This window comes from Erinaceus europaeus, chromosome 3 (genome assembly GCF_950295315.1).
Source record: "Erinaceus europaeus chromosome 3, mEriEur2.1, whole genome shotgun sequence".
Taxonomy (NCBI): domain Eukaryota; kingdom Metazoa; phylum Chordata; class Mammalia; order Eulipotyphla; family Erinaceidae; genus Erinaceus; species Erinaceus europaeus.
The window spans coordinates 158217862-158239820 of NC_080164.1; the positions used below are offsets into that span (position 1 = coordinate 158217862).

General features: G+C 37.7%; 1 protein-coding gene across 4 annotated transcripts in view; it reads left to right on the forward strand.

The window, feature by feature from the left end:
• ARAP2 (ArfGAP with RhoGAP domain, ankyrin repeat and PH domain 2) overlaps positions 1–21959 on the forward strand; it is a 214039-nt gene that overhangs the window by 99150 nt on the left and 92930 nt on the right. For all 4 annotated transcript variants that reach the window (XM_060188231.1, XM_060188230.1, XM_060188233.1 and 1 more), the window contains 5 exons: positions 635–834; positions 1779–1864; positions 3014–3196; positions 14760–14934; positions 15366–15500. In XM_060188231.1, coding sequence (XP_060044214.1) covers positions 635–834; positions 1779–1864; positions 3014–3196; positions 14760–14934; positions 15366–15500 — 779 coding nt within the window. The remainder of the gene's footprint in view (positions 1–634; positions 835–1778; positions 1865–3013; positions 3197–14759; positions 14935–15365; positions 15501–21959) is intronic.

Genomic DNA, 21959 nt, shown 5'->3' on the forward strand with positions numbered 1-21959 from the left:
ACTCATGTTTAATGTTTTATTTCTTCCCTGACACATTCAATGGACATTTGAGATTAGAATAAATCCACACATGGCTAAGAAAGAGTAAGAATTCTGTAAGAATAGTGATCATTTAGAACTTTTCCGGATTTCTCAGTTTCTGAAAGCCATCTGGACACTTTTCTAATTTAAACAAATCTATTTTTGAGACTGGAAAATATCAGAGTTTCTGGTGGGTGTTTTTGATAATTAAATTTCATGATAGTCTGTACTATGAAATGCTTTCTTGGCAAAATAATCTAATTGTCTTGAAACTCTGCCAGTCTCTACTGATTATTACATAACCTCACATAGGAAGCATGGCCCCTCATTTAAGTTTTTGACCTAACAAGTTTATACATCGTAACAGGAAAAAAAAAATAATCTCTATTGATCGAGGGTATATAAACAGTCTTAAGCAATGTGGAAAATTAAGGAAATACATTTTAAAATCAGATTATTTTTAACTGAAAAGACTATCCAACTTCCTGGAAGGCACAGTTTATTTTTTTCAGCTGCTGTTGAGTTTGTGAGTGAAATGAATATGCAAACGGAGCTTACTGTTAATTGGCCTTTATAAAGGAGATCGATAATGCAGAAACATTAATTGTTTCAGCTTTACAGCGGAATCTGAAAAAGAAAAACAAGAGTGGATTGAAGCTGTGCAGCAATCGATCGCAGAAACTCTCTCTGATTATGAAGTAGCTGAGAAGATTTGGTTCAATGAGTCCAACAGGAGCTGTGCAGATTGTAAAGGGCCAGATCCTGACTGGGCATCCATCAATCTCTGTGTTGTCATCTGTAAGAAGTGTGCAGGTAATTAGTGATAAGTTATGCTTCCTGGCTCATCACTGCTTGCTGGTAGATTGGCACTGAATGCTCTTTTGTGGTCATTTATGATGTCCCTGTGAATGGGGTGAAACAGTAAAAAGAGAAAGCTTATTATTTCTCAGTCAAAATGAGAATCACCTCTTGAATTCTGGACTTCTCTTATGCGTGACTTAGATGTAAAAATTGATGTTTAAGCATGTAATCATTATTTTGTGGCTACTGGTCCATGCGTGGATTTTAAAAAGGCAGTTGAAATTTATAAATTTTCAGTGAATATTCAAATTGTACCCTGAATGTGCTTACATCTTTGTATGATTTGCCTATTTTTTCAAATCCCTTATTTTACAGAATCAGACCTGTTGTTGCTACTCAGATAATAAGATAAAATGACATATTCTCACGCTTTTTAATGTTTTGTTTATTTTAAATAAAAGGATTGAGGGTATGGGGGGAGGCAGAGGGATCTGTAGCACTGTTTCCCTGCATGTTAAGCTTTCCCTTAGGAGTTGGGACTGGGGGCTTGAACCTGGGTCCTGGCTCACTGTAATATGTACATTCAACCTGCTGTGCTACCACCAGGTTCCTATTCTCACATTTTTAAAATCATGTTATGAAGCAATACTCTACCGTGCATTCATGCCTAAAAGCTCAGAGACACTCTTGCTCATTATCCATTTTAAATGAGTGAAGGGATAGCAATATTCACATGCATGTGGTTTGAACAGACCCCGTATAGAAGGTTTTAGTCGATAGCTAGGGTTGGCATAACTGAGTAAACACACCTTACCATGAACAGAAGGACCCAGGAGAAAGCCCTCAGTCCTTCATGAGTGATGAAGTAGTATACATGTACATGCAACAGATGTTTTAAAGGTAAAGTACATTTATGTACAAGTAAAAATGTAAGTGCAAATGCCTTCTCACTTCAGGACAACATAGATCTTTAGGACCAAAAGATTCCAAGGTGAGAAGTCTGAAAATGGATGCCAGCATTTGGAGCAATGAACTCATAGAAGTAAGTTTAATGGGACTGTGATGGTGGTTAGCAGAGATTAGGAACAGGCACAGATTGGCAGTGGGGTTGGTGGAGAATACCTTAGTCTTTCTTGACTCATTATTTCCTAAAAATGGCTTATAGCCTGTCTGGTGTCAGCTTTCTACTTCAGCTTTCAGAATGCTTCCTAAATTAGATATTTTCCTAAACGTAAAAAATAAAAGGACAATTAATAGTAATACTTTCATAGGCTTCACAGCTTTTTTTTTTTATAAAGTCATTAGTTACCTTATTTGATTTTAACTGAGCATTGAAAAGAACTAGATAGTGAATAAAATTTGAAAAATATATTATTCTTTCTTTTTTTTTTTTTAACCAGAGCACTGCTCAGCTCTGGCTTATGGTGGTGTGGGGGACTGAACCTGGGATTTTGGAGCCTCAGGCAAGAGAGTCTCTTTGCATAACCATTATGCTATCTACCCTAGCCCATCAATTTATTATTATCCTGAACATGCTTTGTCCTTAAGTGTGAAAAAAATCTAATTTTCTGTTTCCTATTTCCATTTTCTGTTGAACTTTTTGCCTCTCTTGTTTTCATTAACCCACCTACTTAGCCATTTTCAAGGAATCTGTCTCAAAAAGTATTAATGTTTTTGTTCCAGTTTGTGTTGTTTGCAATTTCCTTATATATGTTTTATACCATTAAAATATGTTTAAAATATGTATGAATATATTTTAAATAAAAGTGTGAGACTGTATTTAAAATAGTTTTTTTCTTTTTAAATATTTTTATGAAGACAGAGAAATTGAGGGGGCAGGGGAGATAAGGAGGGATAAAGAGAGAAAACTGCAGCATTGCTTTACCACTTGTGAAGCTTCCCTCTGCAGGTAGGGACTGTGGGCTTTTACCTAGGTTTGTGTGCACTGTAATGTGTGTGGTTAACCAGATGTGCCACCTCCCAGACCCGTAAATATTTGATATTGTACTTCCTCTCTTTGAAAGTGTTGGATAGTTCAGTGTTGTATGGTGTATTTCATACTAAAGTTATACTTTATATTTGTGAATATCTTCCCTCTGTATATTCTAATGTGCTGTGTACACTTATATGACATATATATATATATATATATATATATATATATATATGGTGTTTTTTTTTGATAATTCAGCTTTTTATTGTCATTGGAAACAAAAGAGCAAATGACTTTTGGGCTGGCAATCTTAAAAAAGATGAAGAATTACACATGGACTCACCAGTAGAAAAGAGAAAAAAATTTATTACACAGAAGTACAAAGAAGGAAGATTCAGAAAGACCCTTTTGGCCTCTCTCACTAAAGAAGAACTGAATAAGGTATTAGGTAAATTGTAATAATAGTCATGGGTTTAAATATGTTTTTAAATACCAAAGATTTTGAAAGGACATGAAAAATATATTTGATTAAATTGTTTAATTTTCTTTTCTTTCATGACATAATTTATCTGGGTTTCCTCTTGTTTCACTTGAGAACTGATTATCACTAGTGAATATATTATTTGCCAAGAACTGAAATTTCTAGCTAACTTGGGATCTTAAATCATTGATCAAAAGGCATAGCATAATCAGGTGGATTAAATGTAAAAATACAATAATATGCTTATAGGAAGCACTTGAAGTAGAAAGAAAGCATTGACTTCAGGTGCAGGAATGGAAACTAGTACACTAAGCCAATTAAAGAATCTAAAAAATCAGACAGTACTGTAATTATAGTAATGTCGACATCCAGCCAAATAAAGGACTAAAGAGGCTAAAGTAGGCATTAAATGATAAGGGTCTTGATATAACAGAAAAGCATAATAAGTTCACACATATTCACTTTACAACTCTAAAATATATAAAGTACATATCAATAAACTTAATGGGAGACATCAACAGAAAGATAATAATAGGGGACTCTAGCACTTTGCACACTGCAGAGAGCAAATTATCTAAACCAAAAGTCACTAAGAAAGCTAAGACTATAATGAAAAATTACAAAATCTGGGCTTATTAGATATGTATAGATTATTCTAGTCCATGACATCAGAATAGATGATTCTTTTATATACTCATTCTCAGGAATAGATCATGTGATGGGACACAACACAGGTTTCAAGAACTATATGGAGATTGAAAGTCTATCTAGTACTTTTATCAGATGATAGTGGTATGAAACTAAAAAAACCAAAGCTTTATGGAGAATAACAGCATGGTACCGAACAACTATTTGCTGAATGAAAATAATCACAAGTGAAATAATATCTACAGTTGAATGATTAATTACTACTGATAGGATGTAGCAAAAACAGTAAGAGGGAATTTAAAAAAATTTGGGGGGGGTCTGGCCGTAGGCCAGTGGGTTAAGCACACGTGGCACAAAGAGCAAGGACCGGCGTAAGGATCCCGGTTCGAACCCCTGGCTCCCCACCTGCAGGGGAGTCTCTTCACAGGTAGTGAAGCAGATCTGCAGTTGTTTATCTTTCTCTCCCCCTCTCTGTCTTCCTCTCCTCTCTCTATTTCTCTCTGTCCTATCAATGAATGACATCAACAACAACAATAATAACTACAACAAGGCTACAACAAGAAGGGCAACAAAAGGGGAAAAAAAAATTCAGGGCAGTGGAAGATAGTATAATGGTTATGCAAAGAAACTTTCATGCCTGAAGCTCCAAAGTCCCAGGTTCAAACTCCTGTACTACCATGAGCCAGAGCTGAGCAGTGCTCTGATAAAAATAAAATAAAAAAATAAATTAAAATTGTTTTTCATTAGTGATTTAATATTGATTTACAAGATTGTAAGATAGCAGGGGTATAATTCCATACAGTCTCCACCATGAGAGTTCTGTGCCCCATCTCTTCCATTAGGAATTTCTCTATTGTTCACCCCTCTGGGAGTATGGACTACAATTTTGCTTTTTTTTGAGGGTGTGTACAGAAGCTGGGAGTTCTGACTTCTATTATTGTTTCTTTGCTGGATATGGGCATAATTTGATCCATCCCCCCCCCCCCCTTGCTTCTGTCTTTCCCTAGTGGGGTGGTACTCTACAGAGGTGACTTTGGGACAAATTGTTGAGGTTATCTGCCCAGATAAGTCAGGATAGAATTGTAGTAGCTTCTGCAACTTGATGGTTGAAAGATGGGAAGATATAAAGGAGGACAAATTGCTTAATAAACAGGAACCAAAAGGTAGGAAGAGAGCAGGTAAAATTAGAGGTCTTAGGATGGAAAGAAGCTAGGAAGTCTTTATTAGGTATGTTGCATGACTTTAGTAATTTTCGCCTGAACTTAATAGCTAACATGCAGGTGGACTAAAAATATTGTGTGGGAAGATGGTGTCAGAGTTGGAAATAGGACTAGAAAGCTTAATGACGGCAGAGAGTCGCTTCCAACCTTGAAGAAAATATGTAAGTACAATTAAATGTTTACCCTATTCATCTGGCCTAGAGCCTGTATGTGTTCATATTTAGCACAGGAGCATGTGTGACCTCTGAGTACCTGTCAGTCTGAGCTTGCAGTTCATGGTCACAGCTGGAACATTCTGGGCTGCACTCATTTCAGAACCAGTCTTCCTAGAGTGGCAGGGTAAGATGATCCAGTCTTCCTTTGGAGAGTGGAGCAGTCCAGTCCCTAAATTAAAGTGAAGGCATGGTCCTGGAGAGCCCTGTAAGAGAACTTATTATGATGTTCCTGATGCAAGTGACAAGTGATGGTGGAGAGAGGGATCTATTAGACGTCTAGGCTCATATTATCTATGGGGGAACCCATGAATTCTCTGACTAGGGGCCAAGAGGATGGAATAGCCTGTTGACCAAAAAGATTATCACTAAGTGAGCCATTGCTAAGAGGGAATTTTATTTTTTTTATTTATGAATTGGAAATAAAAACATAGGGCAAGGGGTACAATACTACACAGTTCCCACCACCAGAACTCTGTATCCCATCCTCTCCCTTGACAGCTTTCCTATTCTTTATCAAGAGGGAATTTTATAGCAATGTTGACCAGCTTCAAGAAATAAGAATACTCATCAAAAAAAAAAAAAATCTGTATCTACTTATAGCAACTAAAATAAGAGAAAGCAGGATTATAATTGAGTAGATGGAAGAAATAAAATATAGCAAGGGAGATGGTTTCATTTTCAAGAACTGAGTAGTATTCCATTTATGTATATACCGTAACTTTCTTAGCCACTTATTTGTCATTTGCCATATGGGTTGTTTCCATGTTTGGGCCCTTACAAAGTATGCTACTGTGAACATACATGTGTGTAGATATCTTTGGATAGGTACATTTGCTTCCTTTGGATATAGCCCCAAGAAGGAGTTGCTAGGTCACAGGGTAGGTCTATTTCTAGCTTTGCTTTATCTTGGTTTAAGCTTTTGAAGGAATCATATTAAGTGAGATATGCCAAATGAAAAGGATAAGTACCAGATGATCTCACTCATGGGTGAAATTTAAGAAACAAAGACAGAAAGAAAAAACACAAAATGAAACTTGAACTGAGCTTGATGTATTGTACCAAAGTTAGAGGGCTATTTAGTTGATCTTTTCGAATTGATTTTTTTTGTCTCAATTTTGTTGCTTTTTGCTATATTTTCTTTTTTTTTTTATTTAAGAAAGGATTAATTAACAAAACCATAGGGTAGGAGGGGTACAATTCCATACAATTCCCACCAACCAATCTCCATTTCCCACCCCCACCCCTGATAGCTTTCCCATTTTCCATCCCTCTGGGAGCATGGACCCAGGGTCACTGTGGGTTGCAGAAGGTAGAAGGTCTGGCTTCTATAATTGCTTCCCCGCTAAACATGGGTGTTGACTGGTCGGTCCATACTCCCAGTCTGCCTCTCTCTTTCCCTAGTAGGGTGGGTCTCTGGGGAAGTGGAGCTCCAGGACACATTGGTGGGGTCTTCAGACCAGGAAAGCCTGGCCGGCATCCTGATGACATCTGGAACCTGGTGACTGAAAAGAGAGTTAACATACGAAGCCAAACAAATTGTTGAGCAATCATGAACCCAAAGCTTGGAATAGTGGAGAGGAAATGATAGGGGGATACTCACTGCAAATTCTAGTGCACTTCTGCTTTTAGGCATATATTTTGCATTACTTTACAGATACGTGTGAACATATGCTCTCTCTCACAGAAACTGGAGCATATCTAGGTTCTGGGACTTTGTTAGAAAGTGTACCACCTGAGATGAAATTAGAGTACACTATGAAAGGAAAGGTCTCACCCGAGTAATGAATTTGAAGGGTTGTCATTCCACACGTGAAGTCTTTGGACACAGTCTGAGGTGAAGCATGTTGAGGTGGCAATCGTTGTGTTGGTTAGGTTGTGATCGGCAGATGCAATATTATTTGACGTGGATTGGGAGATTCATACGGGAAAGTGGGCCCTATCCAATGGGTCCAGGACTGTGGGAAGTAGAGGCTTTATAGTGGAGATGTGAGGTTCCTGTTGTCTTAGGGTTCAAAAAGACAATCGATAGTTAATGTTATCATCACATTAATTGGTAATTGGGTTAACTTTGAAAAGTCCTTTTGTTAGGGTTTGCTGTACAGTACCCAGTATCTTGTATATAGCTGTGCTATTGGTTGCTTCTGATCTACTTGGTCTAGGCTTTTGAGAGAGTCTGCATATCAATTACACAGCCTATATATTGAAAAGATTCAGTTTGTGTTTTGAAAAACTTCGAGACATACAATTAATTTTCCCCCTCTCGTATTAACTAGTGATTTATATGACTACATTTTACTAGGAGTGTACATAAACACCATTCCCACCACCAAAAGACTGTGACCCATCCCTCCCACCCACTCCCACCCCCCAGTGTCCAAGGAAGCTGCATGTCTACCCCTCACTACAGGGTTTTTACTTTGGTGCCCTACTTACAATTTGGTCAGGTCCTGCTTTTAGTTTCCCTGTCAGATCTTCTTCTTCAACTTCTGTTGATGAGTGGGATCATCCCATACTCATCTTTATCTTTCTGACTTAGCTCACTCAACATAATTCCTTCTAGCTCTGTCCCAGATGGGTCAGCGAAGGTGGGTTCATTGTTCTTGATAGCCGCATAGTATTCCATTGTGTATATATACCACAGCTTTCTCAGCAACTCATCTGGTGTTGGGCACCTGGGATGTTTCCAGGTTTTAGCTATTATAAATTGTGCTGCTATGAACATAGGAGTACACACCTCTTTTTGGTTGGGTGTTATGGAGTCCTTGGGGTATAACCCCAGGAGAGGAATTACTGGATCATATGGAAAGTCCATATCTAGCCTTCTGAGGGTTTTCCAGACTGCTCTCCACAGAGGCTGGACCAATTTGCATTCCCACCAGCAGTGTAAAAGGGTTCCTCTGTCCCCACAACCTCTCCAGCATTTGTTGCTGCTGTCCTTTTTGATGTATGCCATTCTTACAAGAGTGAGGTGGTATCTTAGTGTTGTCTTAAATTGCATTTCTCTGACAATCAGTGACCTAGAGCAGTTTTTCATATGTTTGTTAGCCTTTTGGATCTCCTCTGAGGTGCATGTTTTGTTCATGTCCTCTGCCCATTTTTGGATGGGGTCATTTGCTTTTTTGGTGCTAACTTTGCTGAGCTCTTTATATATTTTGGTGATTAGTTTCTTGTCTGATATATGGCATGTGAAAATCTTCTCCCATTTTGTGAGGGGTCTCTTTGTTTGTTTAATAGTATCTTTGGATGTTTAGAAGCTTTTCAATTTGATGTAGTCCCTTTGGTTTGTTTCTGCTTTAGTCTTCCTTGCAATTTGGTTTGATTCATCAAAGATGTCCTTGAGGTGTAGGTGGGAAAGTTTTTTACCAATGTTTTCCTCAAAGTATTTGATTGTTTCTGGTCTAACATCTAGGTCTTTGATCCATTTGGAGTTGATTTTTGTTTTTGGTGAGATAAAGTGGTTCAATTTCCTTCTTCTGCGTGTTTCAACCCAGTTTTCCCAGCACCATTTATTAAAGAGAGCCTCCTTTTTCCATTTAATACTTTGGGCCCCCTTATCAAAGATAAGATGTCCATGGGTGTGAGGATTTATTTCTGGGCTTTCAATTCTGTTCCACTGGTCTGTGTGCTATTTTTGTTCCAGTACCATGCTGTTTTGATGATGATGGCTTTATAATATAGTTTAAGGTCTGAGAGTGTGATGCCTCCATTTCTGTTTCTTTTCCTCAAGATGGTCTTAGCAATTCTAGGTGTTTTCAGGTTCCAGATAAATGATTGTAGTGTTTGATCTATTCTCTTAAAGAACCTTGGTGGAACTTTGATGGGTATTGCATTAAATTTGTATATGGCTCTGGGGAGAATATTCATTTTGATGATATTTATTCTTTCAATCCATGAGCATGGGATATCTTTCCATTTCTTGGTATCAGTTTCTATTTCCTTGAGTAGCGACTCATAGTTTTCAGCATACAAGTCTTTCACTTCTTTGGTCAACTTTATTCCTAGGTATTTGATTGATTTTGCTGAAACAGTAAACGAGAGTGATTTCTTCTTCTTCAGATTTAGTGTTTGCATAAAGAAATGCCACTGATTTTTGTACATTGATTTTGTAGCCTGATACCTTGCTATATTGCCTAATAACTTCCAGTAGTTTTCTGCTGGATTCTTTAGGTTTTTCTATGTATACTATCATATCATCTGCAAATAGTGAGACCATGACTTCTTCCCTTCCAATCTGTATTCCTTTGATTTTTTTCTCTTGCCTGATTGCTATGGCAAGAACTTCCGATACTATGTTGAAGAATAATGGTGACAGTAGACAGCCCTGTCTAGTCCCCGATGTGAGGGGGAATGCTTTCAGCTTCTGTCCATTGAGTATGATGTTGACTGTAGGTTTGCTATATATAGACTCCACTATCTTGAGGAATTTCCCATCTATTCCCATTTTTTGTAGAGTTTTGAGCATGAATGGGTGTTGGATTTTGTCAAAGGCTTTCTCTGCATCTATTGAAGTAACCATGTGGTTTTTGGCTTTGCTTTTATTGATGTGGTGAATGACATTGATTGACTTATGGATGTTGAACCAGCCTTGCATTCCTCAGATGAATCCCACTTGGTCGTGATGAACAATCTTTTTGATATGTTGCTGTATCCAGTTGGCCAAGATCTTGTTTAATATTTTGGCATTTATGTTCATCAGAGATATTGGTCTGTAGTTTTCCTTTTTTGTTCTGTCCCTATCAGCTTTTGGTATCAGGGTGATATTGGCTTCATAGAAGGTGGATGGGAGTATTCCTGTTTCTTCAATCTTATGGAAAACATTAAGAAGTATGGGTACAAACTGTTTCCTGAAAGTTTTGTAGAATTCATTTGTGAAGCCTTCTGGTCCACGACTTTTGTTGTTGGGGAGGTTTTTAATAACAGTTTCAATTTCTTTGTCTGTGATTGGTGCATTAAGATTTTTTAGTTCTTCTTGGTTCAGTTTTGGAAGGGCATATGCTTCTAGGAATTGTTCCATTTCTTCCAGAATCTCTAGGTTGGTGGCGTATAGTTCTTTATAGAAGTTTCGCATGATTCTCTGGATTTCTGTGGTGTCAGTTGTGATATCTCCTCCATTGTTTACAATTCTATTAATTTGAGTCTTCTCTCTTTTTTGGTGAGTCTGGCTCGGTGTTTGTCAATTTTGTTTAATCTTTCAGAGAACCAACATTTGGCTTCATTGATCTTTTGTATGGTTCTTTTATTTTTGATGTTGTTTATTTCTGCTCTAACTTTAGTGATTTCTGTCCTTCTGGTTGCTTTAGGGTTCCTTTGTTCCTCTTCCTCTAAGTCCTGGAGGTGTGCAGTAAGGTCGTTCATTTGAGCTTCTTCTTGGTGTTTAATATGTGATTGTATGGCTATAAGTTTCCCTCTCAGTACTGCTTTAGCTGTGTCCCAAATATTTTGATAGGTTGTGTCTTCATTTTCATTTGTTTCCAGGAACATTTGAATTTCCTGCTTGAGTGAGTCTCTGACCCAGTGGTTCTTAAGGAGTATGTTGTTTAGTTTCCAAATTCTGTGACTTTTTATAATTGTCTGTTTGTTGTTAAATGTTAGTTTTACTCCACTGTGGTCTGAGAAGATACTTGGGATATTTCAATGTTCTTGAATTTATTGATGTTGTCTTTGTGGCCTAACATGTGGTCTATTCTTGAGTATGTGTTATGTGGATTTGAAAAGAAGGTGTATTCCAGTTTTTTGGGGTGGAGGAGTCTGAAAATGTCCAAGAGGTCTAGTCTGTCAATCTCTTCATTCAATTCTCTTGTATCTTTGTTGGTTCTCTGCTTTGTTGATCTGTCTAAGTGTGATAGTGGGGTATTAAAGTCTCCCACTATTATTGTATTACTATTGATGTATTTTTGAAAGTCTTTCACTAAGTTCTTGACGTATTTAGATTGTCCCTCATTGGGTGCATAGATGTTAATGATTTTTAAGTCTTCTTGGCTGATTGATCCTCTAATCATTATGTAGTGTCCTTCCCTATCTTTTATTACTTTATTTAATTTAAAATCTATCGTGTCTGAGATGAGAATGGCTGTTCCTGCCCTTTTTTGTGGTCCGTTAGCCTGTATGATAGTTTTCCATCCTTTCACTTTAAGTCTGTGTTTATCTTGTTGTGACAGATGGGATTCTTGCAAGCAGCATATGGTTGGATTATGTTTTCTGATCCATCCCCCCACTCTGTGCCTTTTGATGGGTGAGTTTAAGCCGTTGACATTTATTGATATTATGGATTTAATGTATTGTGGTGCCATTGTTCAAAAAAAATTTTTTTTTTGTTTGCTCTGATATATTGCCAGTATTATAGTGATGTTCTTGTTTATAAGAGGTCTTTTAGAACCTCTTTCAGGGCCGGTTTGGTGATGGTTGCCTCCTTTAACTGTTGTATGTCTAAGAAGGTTTTTATCCCTCCATCTAGTTTGAATGAAAGTCTAGCAGGATATATTATCCTTGGTTGAAACCCTTTTTCATTCAGGGCTCGATAGATATCTTGCCATTCTCTTCTGGCTTTTAGAGTTTGAGTGGAGAAGTCTGCAGATAATCTTATGGGTTTTCCCTTGTATGTGACTTTTTGTTTCTCTCTTGCAGCCTTTAGGATCCTTTATTTATCCTTCTCATTGTGACTATGATGTGTCTTGGTGTCTTCAGTTCTGGGTCGATTCAGTTTGGTACTCTCTGGGCCTCTTGAATCTTGATGTCCTTTCTGTTATTCAGGTCTGGGAAATTTTCTTCTATTATTTCCTCTAGAATGTTTGCTTCCCCTTCCTCTCTTTCTTCCTCTGGCAGGCCAATTATGCGAATGTTACTTCTTTTGAGATCATTCCTTATGTCTCTGTTGTTGTTTTCAGTGTCTCTCAATCTCTTTTTAAGCTCTTTCACCTCTGTCTTCGTTTTCTCTAACTCATCCTCTGTCTGACTAATTCTTTTTTCTGCTTCTGTTAGTCTGCTTTCCCTTGCCTCAGCTTCTTTCTTCATTACAGCTATTTCAGCTTTCAGTTCTCTAATTGCCTCAAGATAATCAGTATTTTCCTTGGGGGTCTCAACTGTTGTTTCCCTAATACTGCCATTCCTTTCCTCCAATGATGTTTTCATTTCTGTGATTAATAAGTTTATTATTGCTTGCATACTTTTCTTATCTATGGTTACTTCTGGCTTATTTGTAGTTTCTTCTGGGCTATTGTCTTCATTCATTGGAGTAGCAGTTTTATTTGTTTTTGATCTACCCATTTTTTTATGTGTTTCTTTTTTTTATGCTCTGTTGTTCCTCAGTTGTTGTGTCTTGATCACAAGCAACACTGTACTAAATACCTTTATGACAATTGCACTCACCAACCTCAGGAATTACAGTAGCAACTGAAGCAAGTATTGAAGCAGTTTAATCACTATCAGTTAGCCAAACAATTTCTCCAGTCCATGAAAAAATAGTAACCAAATCCCAGTGAAGAAGAAAGAGAAAAGAAAGAAGGGATAGCAAGAATAGACAGTTATGCAAATCTACTATCCACTGTATATTCTAGGGTTAACAAGAGGGGAAAGGGAAGTAGAGCAGAGATAGACACATAGAGAGTCCACTCTGAGTTAGATTTCTTCCCCAAAATAATTCACAAATTCAGAAAGTCAAAGAAGAAGGAAGGAAGAAGTGTATGAGAAGATATAAAAAAAAAGAAAAGAAAAAGAAAAAAGAGACAAGTGAGAGAAAAGCGAAAAGAGAAGAAAAAGAGCTGTAATTAAAGAGCAGTGAAAAGAAAAAAAAATTCTCAGGACTAGACAAGTATGGCTGAAATAGACAGTTATGCAAATCTACTATTCTAGGGGTGGCTTAAGGAGGAAGGGAAGTTGAGCAGAGACACTCTCAGTGAGAGTTCACACTGAGTCAGAATTCTTCCCCAAAATAATTCCCAAATGTTTATCAGTGAATTCAAAAAAGCACACTGTTTGGTGGTCTGGGGGCTGGGGCCTGTGGCTTTTGAAGCTGTAGGATTAAGGAAGAAAGGATGACAAGAATGAGAAAAAGAAGAAAAAAGAAAAAAAAGAGAGAGAAAAAATAAAAAGATAAGAAAAAACAGTCATAAAAGAGAGGTGAAAGGAAAGATTTTATTTATTTATTTATTTATTTTTAATTATTTAATTAGCTATATGGGGTGAGGTGGAGGGTGTTGGCTACTTAGAAAGAAAAAAAAGGGCAGAGGTTTCAGAAGGGTATAGACTTAGAATGAATGATACTCCCTGGTGGGACAGGAATTTGGTAAAGACAGAAGCTCAGCAAGGGAGCCTGCTAGGAGCTGGTCCCCAGGGACTGGTTATGGGGAAGTGGGGAGGGGGAGGAGGTGTGCTTTATAATTAAATGAAAAACAAAATTCCCCCTTTTTTTCTACTCTATTTCTTAACCCAAATTAAGTTATAGTCACCTCCTTGGTGTTACTGCTAGGACCCCTTATTGACTGGCCTACTAAAGGCAGAAAATCCTACCGTTTCCAGAAGGTGTGGTCAGAGCTCAAGCCACTAGCAGCTTCTCAGTCCGCCATCTTCCGGGAACTCCTCTTTGATCTATTTTCATTTCATTTCTTATTGGTTCTTTGAAAAGAACAAATGAAGATAAGGTTTTACACTAGCAATCAGATAAAAGAGTAAATTTAAAAATTAAAGCAAAGAGTAGTTGCAACAGATATTACAGAGACATAAAGGGTCAGAAGAAGTCCATCCTTGTTGCTACAGATAGTGAGTTTCCTCTTTCTCCTGACTGAATAATATTCTAGTGTACACACACACACACACACACACACACACACACACACCAACTTTTATTCTGTTTACTTTTGATATAGATATTTAGGCTATTTTTGTATCTTGGCTATTATGAACAAAGCTACACTTAAAGAAAAACAGTGCAAATTAAAAAAAAAATTTGTTTTTATTTACCTTGGATATATACTCTGACATGGGAAAATCCTGTATTTCCACTATTCTTTTAAATTCTTGAAGCACACCAAGAATTTAAAGATTTCGTAGAGCCTTATAGGGCTGGAAAGTAAGTATATACACAAAGACAACATTCATATGGCTGAATATTCAGTGAGTAATTCATTATTATATTTTAATTTTTAACATCAACTATTATATGTAAGCATGCAAATATTTCCCAAATAAAATTGATGAATTAAAGCGTTTAAAACAGTGCAGACACAAACTCTGAACTGAGACAAAGCTACCTTGGGTTATTTAAATTCTGACAGCCAGGTCAGGCCTTTTGTGTTCATTCCTTCATTTAAAGCTTGGTTACTATGTGCCTCCTTAGTTAAAATAATAAGTGCAAACTTCATCCTCTACATGCATTGTTAAATTTGTGTTAAAAACTAGAAGCATGCTTTCATTTTTTACAGTGTCTGTTTTCCTTTCACAACCAGGCTCTGTGTGCTGCTGTAGTGAAACCAGATGTTCTGGAAACAATGGCTTTGCTCTTCAGTGGCGCTGATGTTATGTGTGCAACTGGAGACCCTATGCACAGCACCCCTTATCTGTTGGCCAAGAAGGCTGGGCAGAGCCTGCAAATGGAATTTCTCTACCATAACAAATTCTCAGGTTAGTAACCCTCTGTCAACCTGGTCCTGATTTATGGATGCCCTAAATGAGTAGTAGCTCAAATCTGTTCATTTCTCAATGAAGAAGAAAGAGGTAATTACAAAAAAGGAAAAAAAATAAAAAGATAGTATTTATTTCCTTTCAAGCAAAAAGTCTAAAAATTAAATCTTCCATATTTCTTAAATTGTGTAAATGGGAGATAGAATTAGTTAATCCCACAGGACCATTTTTGCCACAATTAGATCTGATTTTTGTATATGAACAAGAGATACAACGTATTTGCAAATTTGGTGCAAAGTAACATAAATATCTCTGCTTATACTCTGGTAAACTTGAAGTGGATTTTCTTTTCTACATTTTTTTTTTCCTAAGGAAAGGAAACCTTGTTTGCCTTTTAAATTTCAACAGTTTTATTTCTGTAATTTTTCTAGATTTCCCTCAACATGACATTCATTGTGAAGGTGGATTAAATCAAGAGTCTCCCCAGTCCACATTCCTCTGTGACTTTTTGTATCAGTCTCCTTCTGCTGCTCCTAAGCTCTCTTCAGAAAAAAAAGTGCTTGAAGGTACCTTCTGTGCTTCTTTCAGATTTTGTTATTTGGTTAAAAAAAGAAAAGAAAGAAAAAAGAAAAAAAATTTCATTATCAGAACAATTAAGTTTAAATTTTGATTTTTCTTCCCCTTAAGATGTTAGATTTGATCTTGCTGAAGAGAAATACTTTTTAAGTATTTATAAGGGCTTCCAGGCACAGATATTACTTCTTGTACTATAGCAGGCATTTAACAGTGGGCTAGACTGCTGAGTGAATTCTCAACAGAATTCACTGGTTTCTACCTTAGGGCCACCAATTCTGTTTCACAATTTTAGGGTTAGGCCAAAGAAACCTGAAACTCAGCCCCTCCCTGAGGGACAGATGCTCCAACTAGGGAGGTGAGATAGCTTATTGTTTGCGCATAAGAACTAACAGATTTTTAGTACATAATCTCTGAGTATTCTATGAGATGAAGCAGTGTAATTTGTCTTGATCGAGAGTGTGTGCGCCTGTGTGTAAAATCTTAAGCATGGTTTGAAAACAAAACAAAACAAAGCGATGGAAGTTTATTTGATTTGGCAGCCTCTTCGACAGTTTAAAAATGATCTGAGCAGAATGAAAGGCATTTGTCCATCCACCTATCCAGCTCCTGTGTTATGTATGTGCTAGGTTTGCAAACATGAGTAAGACCCAGATCTTTATACATACATTAATACTAATTTGGGAAATATGGGCAGGAAAAATGTAATGAGACATGTCTCACTGGAACAAAGAAAATACAAGCAGGATTAAACTGTACAGACCAATTTATGGTGGCTGTTCAGAGAGCTTCAGGAGCCTCGGGTTAATGCCCTAGATGGTATGATCCAGCTATATTACTGAATCAAAGGGACAATGGGATGAAAAACTCCCGTTAGAGTGTTAATCCTGACCCATGCGTATTTGAAGTGATTATTTCAGCATAAATGCTTTATTTCCCCCCGATTATATTCCTTAGCAGAATAATACGGGGATTAACTTAATTTATTAGATTTTCCTGAAAACAGCAGTGGCCCTTTAGTGAGCATGTACTATGTGAGTGGCAATGCCTTAACTACTTTACATACATTAATCCCAAGCCTCATAAAAACTCTGCAGGAGAGCTGATGGATGTACTGATTTCCATATGAAAAAGTGGAGCAACTCAGCACGATGTGATATTTCATGCCTGATTTGTGTAATAATTGGCATCATAGTACTGAAGCCTGGGTCAAAATGTAAGGGCCCATCAACACTAAGATGGCAGGGCATTTATCCTTTGAGTTTAGGTGGTTTTGATTCTTCAAGCACTTAGCGGTTTAATGTCTTCCTTTACTCCATCTGGTCAATAATAAATGAGAGTTTTTCCTTATGCCCTACTGATCCTTATCAATATATACTCCTGAAATAATCAAAAGGTGACTCACGAGGAGGGGGAAAGAATCTGTCAATTCAATATAGCTGTTATTACAACTAAATAATAAGGCAAGTGCTATATTTGTAACTCTATTCACAACCTTTTAAAAATGATCCTTTTAAGTATATCTTAGCTCTCTCTTTCAAACAACTTAAAGATGAAGTAGAACTGAAAATACAAGATTTCCTTCCGAAAGCTTTTCAGTATAGTCTATGTGTTTATTAGACCATCTGCTATTGCAGATGTGATGTTTACAGAATTTGTAGACCGTTCATGTGCTTGAAATGTCTCCTCAAAATAAATGGTTGTTGTTTTCAGTCACTTGAGGGCTGAATTGATGTTTCATATTTGTAACTTAGTCATCCCTTTGATGTTTCATGACTTGACTGAATATTTTTGGTTAAATTTTCTTTGAAAAAATACCAAACTAGTACATTTTCCTTATCTATACTTAGAGAGGTTTTCTCATTTTGAAATACTCTATTTTAAGTAATAGGTAATTGAGCTTTTGTATTTTGGCAGCACAGCACAATAGAAATAATTTTATTGGAAAATAATCTTTTGGCAATATTCTCTGAAGGTCTTCCTTGTTCCCTTCCTTTTTCACTTTTTTATTTTTTTTTGCCTCCAGGGTTATTTTAAGGTTCCGTGCCTATACATATATCTCCTAACAGCCATTATTTTTATTTCTTTTTTTTCCTTTTCCTTTTCGATTGAGGCTAGGAAAAATTGAGAAGGGAAGGGGAGATGGAGAAAGAGACACTTGCAGCACTGCTTGACCACTTGTGAAGCTTCCCTCCCTGCAGGTGGTGTCTCCAGGGCTTGAATCCTGTTCCTTGTTCATGGTTGTGTGTGCTCTCTACTGGGTAAACCACCACTTGGCTCCCTGGTGGTCTTCATATTTTCCATCCAATTTCTTAGGAAATTTTATCACTTCAGAGTCAAAATAGATCTTTAATCAGTTTCTCTTTATCTCAACTGATGCCATCCTAGCTGCAATCACCATCCTGTACTGCCCAGGCTACAGTACTCTGTCGTTTGTCTCCAGATAATTACTGTATCAATCTTTCTCTGAAAAGCAGAATGATGTTTAAAAATAAAATCAAATAAACAGATGCAACATAAACCCTTAGACTGACCATAGAGTGGTGGTTACCAGTGGAGAATGGGAAAGAGAGTGGGTGAGACAGGTGTATAGCAGTCCAGCAGATTGTGGTGAAAGGAAGCTACACTTTGGGTTGCAGACATGGTGACACAGAGCTGTAAACCTGAAATGTACGTGGTGTTATAAAACAATGCTACCTCAATTAACAAATTAAATTTGTGACTCAGATCCTGTACTACTGTTACTTAGTAGTTTCCCATTTCAGAAAGGGTCCTATTCCTTAATGTGACCTTAAATAGATTTTTGTGCCTCCCACCTTCATCACCCATCATTCCTCCTTATCTTTACATTGTTTTCCCTTATTTATTTATTTTTAAAATATTTATTTAATCCCTTTTGTTGCCCTTGTTGTTGTTATTGATGTCGTTGTTGGATAGGACAGAGTGAAGTCAAGAGAGGAGGGGAAGACGGGGAGAGAAAGATAGACTGCAGACCTGCTTCACCACTTGGGAAGTGACTCCCCTGCAGGTGGGGAGCTGGAGGCTTGAACTGGGATCCTTACACCTGGTCCTTGAACTTTGCACCACGTGCACTTAACCCACTGCTCTACCGCCCAACTCCCTTTCTCTCTTTTCTTAAAATACCACCTCTGCCTCTGCTGGACCTTTGCAGTTAGTGTTCTCTCTGTAGCCAGGGGGCTTTTATCCTGTCTGGTGCTCTTATCTTACAGGCATCTATTTAGTGCTGTCTAGCAAGAGAGACACCCTACTACCCCACTAAAGAATGTTCCCACCTTCAGCTACCCTCTTTCTCAGGATGAGGCTTATTTCCATCATGTACTTGTTGCGTGAGATGATCCCTCCTTCATTGATTTATCTCTCTCTCTGGAGCAAAAGTTCAGTGGTTCGTTAATATTTGCTAGCTTATTCAGGGTTGTTGATTCCTTCTTACCTATGTCAATTTAGACACATAGTAGACATGTGACAAATACTTGTTGACCAAATACCCATTTTTGTAGCCACATTACTCCCAGTATAGAAGTGCAAATGACTCACTAATGTCTTTTTGACCTGCATATAAAAAGGAAACATCACTGGCATAAAGTATAGGGTGTTCAGAAAAAGCCCAACTTTAAAATGAAGGTGATGTTCTGGAAAAATAACTCTCTTGGATAATGTACTGCTTTATCATACATATGGCCCAGGTTCAAATTTGACTCCCACCACACTAAAGGAAGCTGTGGTTCTGTGGTAATCTCTGTCTTCTTTTCTGCCACTATTAAAGGAGAAGGGGGGGAGGGAAAGGGGGAGGAGGTTGAGGAGGGGGGATAAAAGGGAGGAGGAGAAGAAGTGGGGAAAAAAAGTAAAGACAACAAAGCAATGAACATACAACACAGAGTTCAGGAATTGTTTCTTTTTTCATCCTGTCCTCTCAAGCTTCTGCAGTGTTGTTAAACCCATTGGACAGCACCATCTTTATGGAGAAAAAATGAATTATTTGGAAAGATTCAGAGATTAAAGTGTGGTTGTCACCTTTGCCTCTGAATGGCAAGTACCTTGCCTGCACTGCTCCATCACTGCCTGTCAGCACAGCTATCGAGAAAAATGATGAAAATGAAGAAAAAAAGTGAGAAGTCAGGGAATAAAATGCATGCAGTTCTGCAGACAGTTAGGGAGGCTTCAAATAGTCTGTTTGGGTTCTCAGTGTTTGAACTTCTCCTAGCCTCTAGTTACGAAGACTGATCTGTACTTTTCTTACTTTCTCTCTCTTTTTTCCCTTCTCAATTTGGTGTTCATGAAAGGAAAGATTGATAGTCTTATTAAACTCAAGTAGAGAGCTGAATAATATCCTGACTTTTTATTTCTTTTCCCTTGGTATCCTACCTTGATTTCTTGACACAGTGTTTTTAAAAATAAAGTGGTTGATACAGTTTACTCTTATTACCAGCTGATATTTTATTTCATATTAGCACTGAGAAACTTTGAAAATTTTTTGTTGTATAAAATACATAGCTTATTAGGTTCCAAAGGCTTCTCTAAGACCAAAACATACTTACATTAAATGAATAGGACCCCTGGTGTGTCTTCTTGTGTGTAGTGGCACCAGACATCAGTTTGGGGAATACCTCATTAGGAAACAGCTTTATGGTTTAAAAAAAATAGTTTGACTTTAACTTTCTCAGGTGTATTATGTATAGTTTTCTGAGGAGTTCTGAACTCTGCTCTACTTGAAAGGCATTTTTTTAAATGCTGATACATAGTTTGACTGTATAACAAACACAGGTAAGGCAGTATGTGAAGTGGTTAAGAGGGTAGCTTACAGAACATGTCAGACTGGGCGCTACCCACAGCTGTTTTTTAAATTTAATTAATTAATTAATTTGTAAAATGGAAATATTGAAAAAAACCATAAGATAAGAGGGGTACCTGTTCCACTACCAGAACTCCATATCCCATCCCCTTCCCTGATAGCTTTCCTATTCTTTAACCCTCTGGGAGTATGGATACCAGGGTCATTATGGGGTGCGGAAGGTGAAAGGTCTGGCTTCTATAATTGCTTCCCCGCTGAACATGGGCGTTGACAGGTCGATCCATACTCCCAGCCTGCCTCTCTCTTTCCCTAGTGGGGCGAGGCTCCGGGGAAGGGGGGCTCCAGGACACATTGGTGAGGTCGTCTGTCCAGGAAAGTCCAGTTGGCATCATCTACCCACTGCTCTTACGCCAGCCACTCTATGACTGCGAGTATCATTGAGCTCTTTGTGCCTGTAGACAAGGTATATCTAGGGATATAGAACAACAGAATTCAAAAATTATTCTGGGGATTCAGTGCATTAAAGTCTAAACAGTGGATAACACAGTCCATGACACATGAATATGGTGATGAGGGTGTGAGGAGAATCTTCACACATACACACAGCATATCCACAGATGTTCCGGTTTCTCATTCATCTTTGGATTTAGGTATATCCTAGGAGATGTCATTAAAAAGTAGGGCATCCAAGTAGGTGCTTACACAGATTCATTTCAAAATTTTTATTTACTTATATTTGAGAAAGGGGGAGACGGAACCAGAGCATCACTTCGGCACATGTGATACCAGGGTGGAACCAGGGACCCCACACTTGAGAGTCCAAAGCTTTGTCCACTTTACCACCTCATGGGTTAATTACTCCATGTAATTTATAGTACTTCATAGTCTTATGTACTTAGTAATTTCTATTGCCATGCCACGCCAGTTACCTCTGGGGTTCGTTTCATGTGCTGCTATAAACTTCAGTGATGTTTTTCCCCAGATCTACACATCAAAGTTAAATAGAATGAGCAGTCAGGTTGGCCTATCCTTCCACCGTAGCCATGTGTTCTTGTCTAATAATAAAACAGCTGAAACCTGACAGTTAAACATTCTGTGAGCCCACTTTTAAGTCAGGTGCCAGTGTACTGGTGAGTTTTTAGGATTGTAGCAGAGAGAATGCCATAGAGGGTATTAACATTACTTAAAATCAGGAGTTCATGTCTGAACTGTCCTAACAGACTAATGCAGTTCAGCATAACTTTTTTAAAAGCATTTCATTTCTCCCCAACTGAATAGGAAGGTCAAGGTTTCTTATCACAGTTTTGTTGTAAATTCTCAAGGGTAAAATTTGTGTCTGCCTTATCTGACCTCAGACCCATTTTTACAAATGAAACATAAGCTAATCAAGGGTTGTTTGTGGTGAGTGATAATGTTGCAGGACTTACTCTCCAAAATGCCATATATCTAACTTAAGTGAGTTTGTGATCAGTTTTTTAATTGTTAGAGGGTGAGATACAGACTATAGCTCCATTCTACTGCCTTTGATGTGTTCCCATGTGGTGGTCAAGTGTTCAAACCTGGGTCTTCACACATGGTAAAATGTGTCTTCTACTGGCTAAGCCATTCCTGGTCCCCATAATCACTTTTTAAAAGAGTTTTG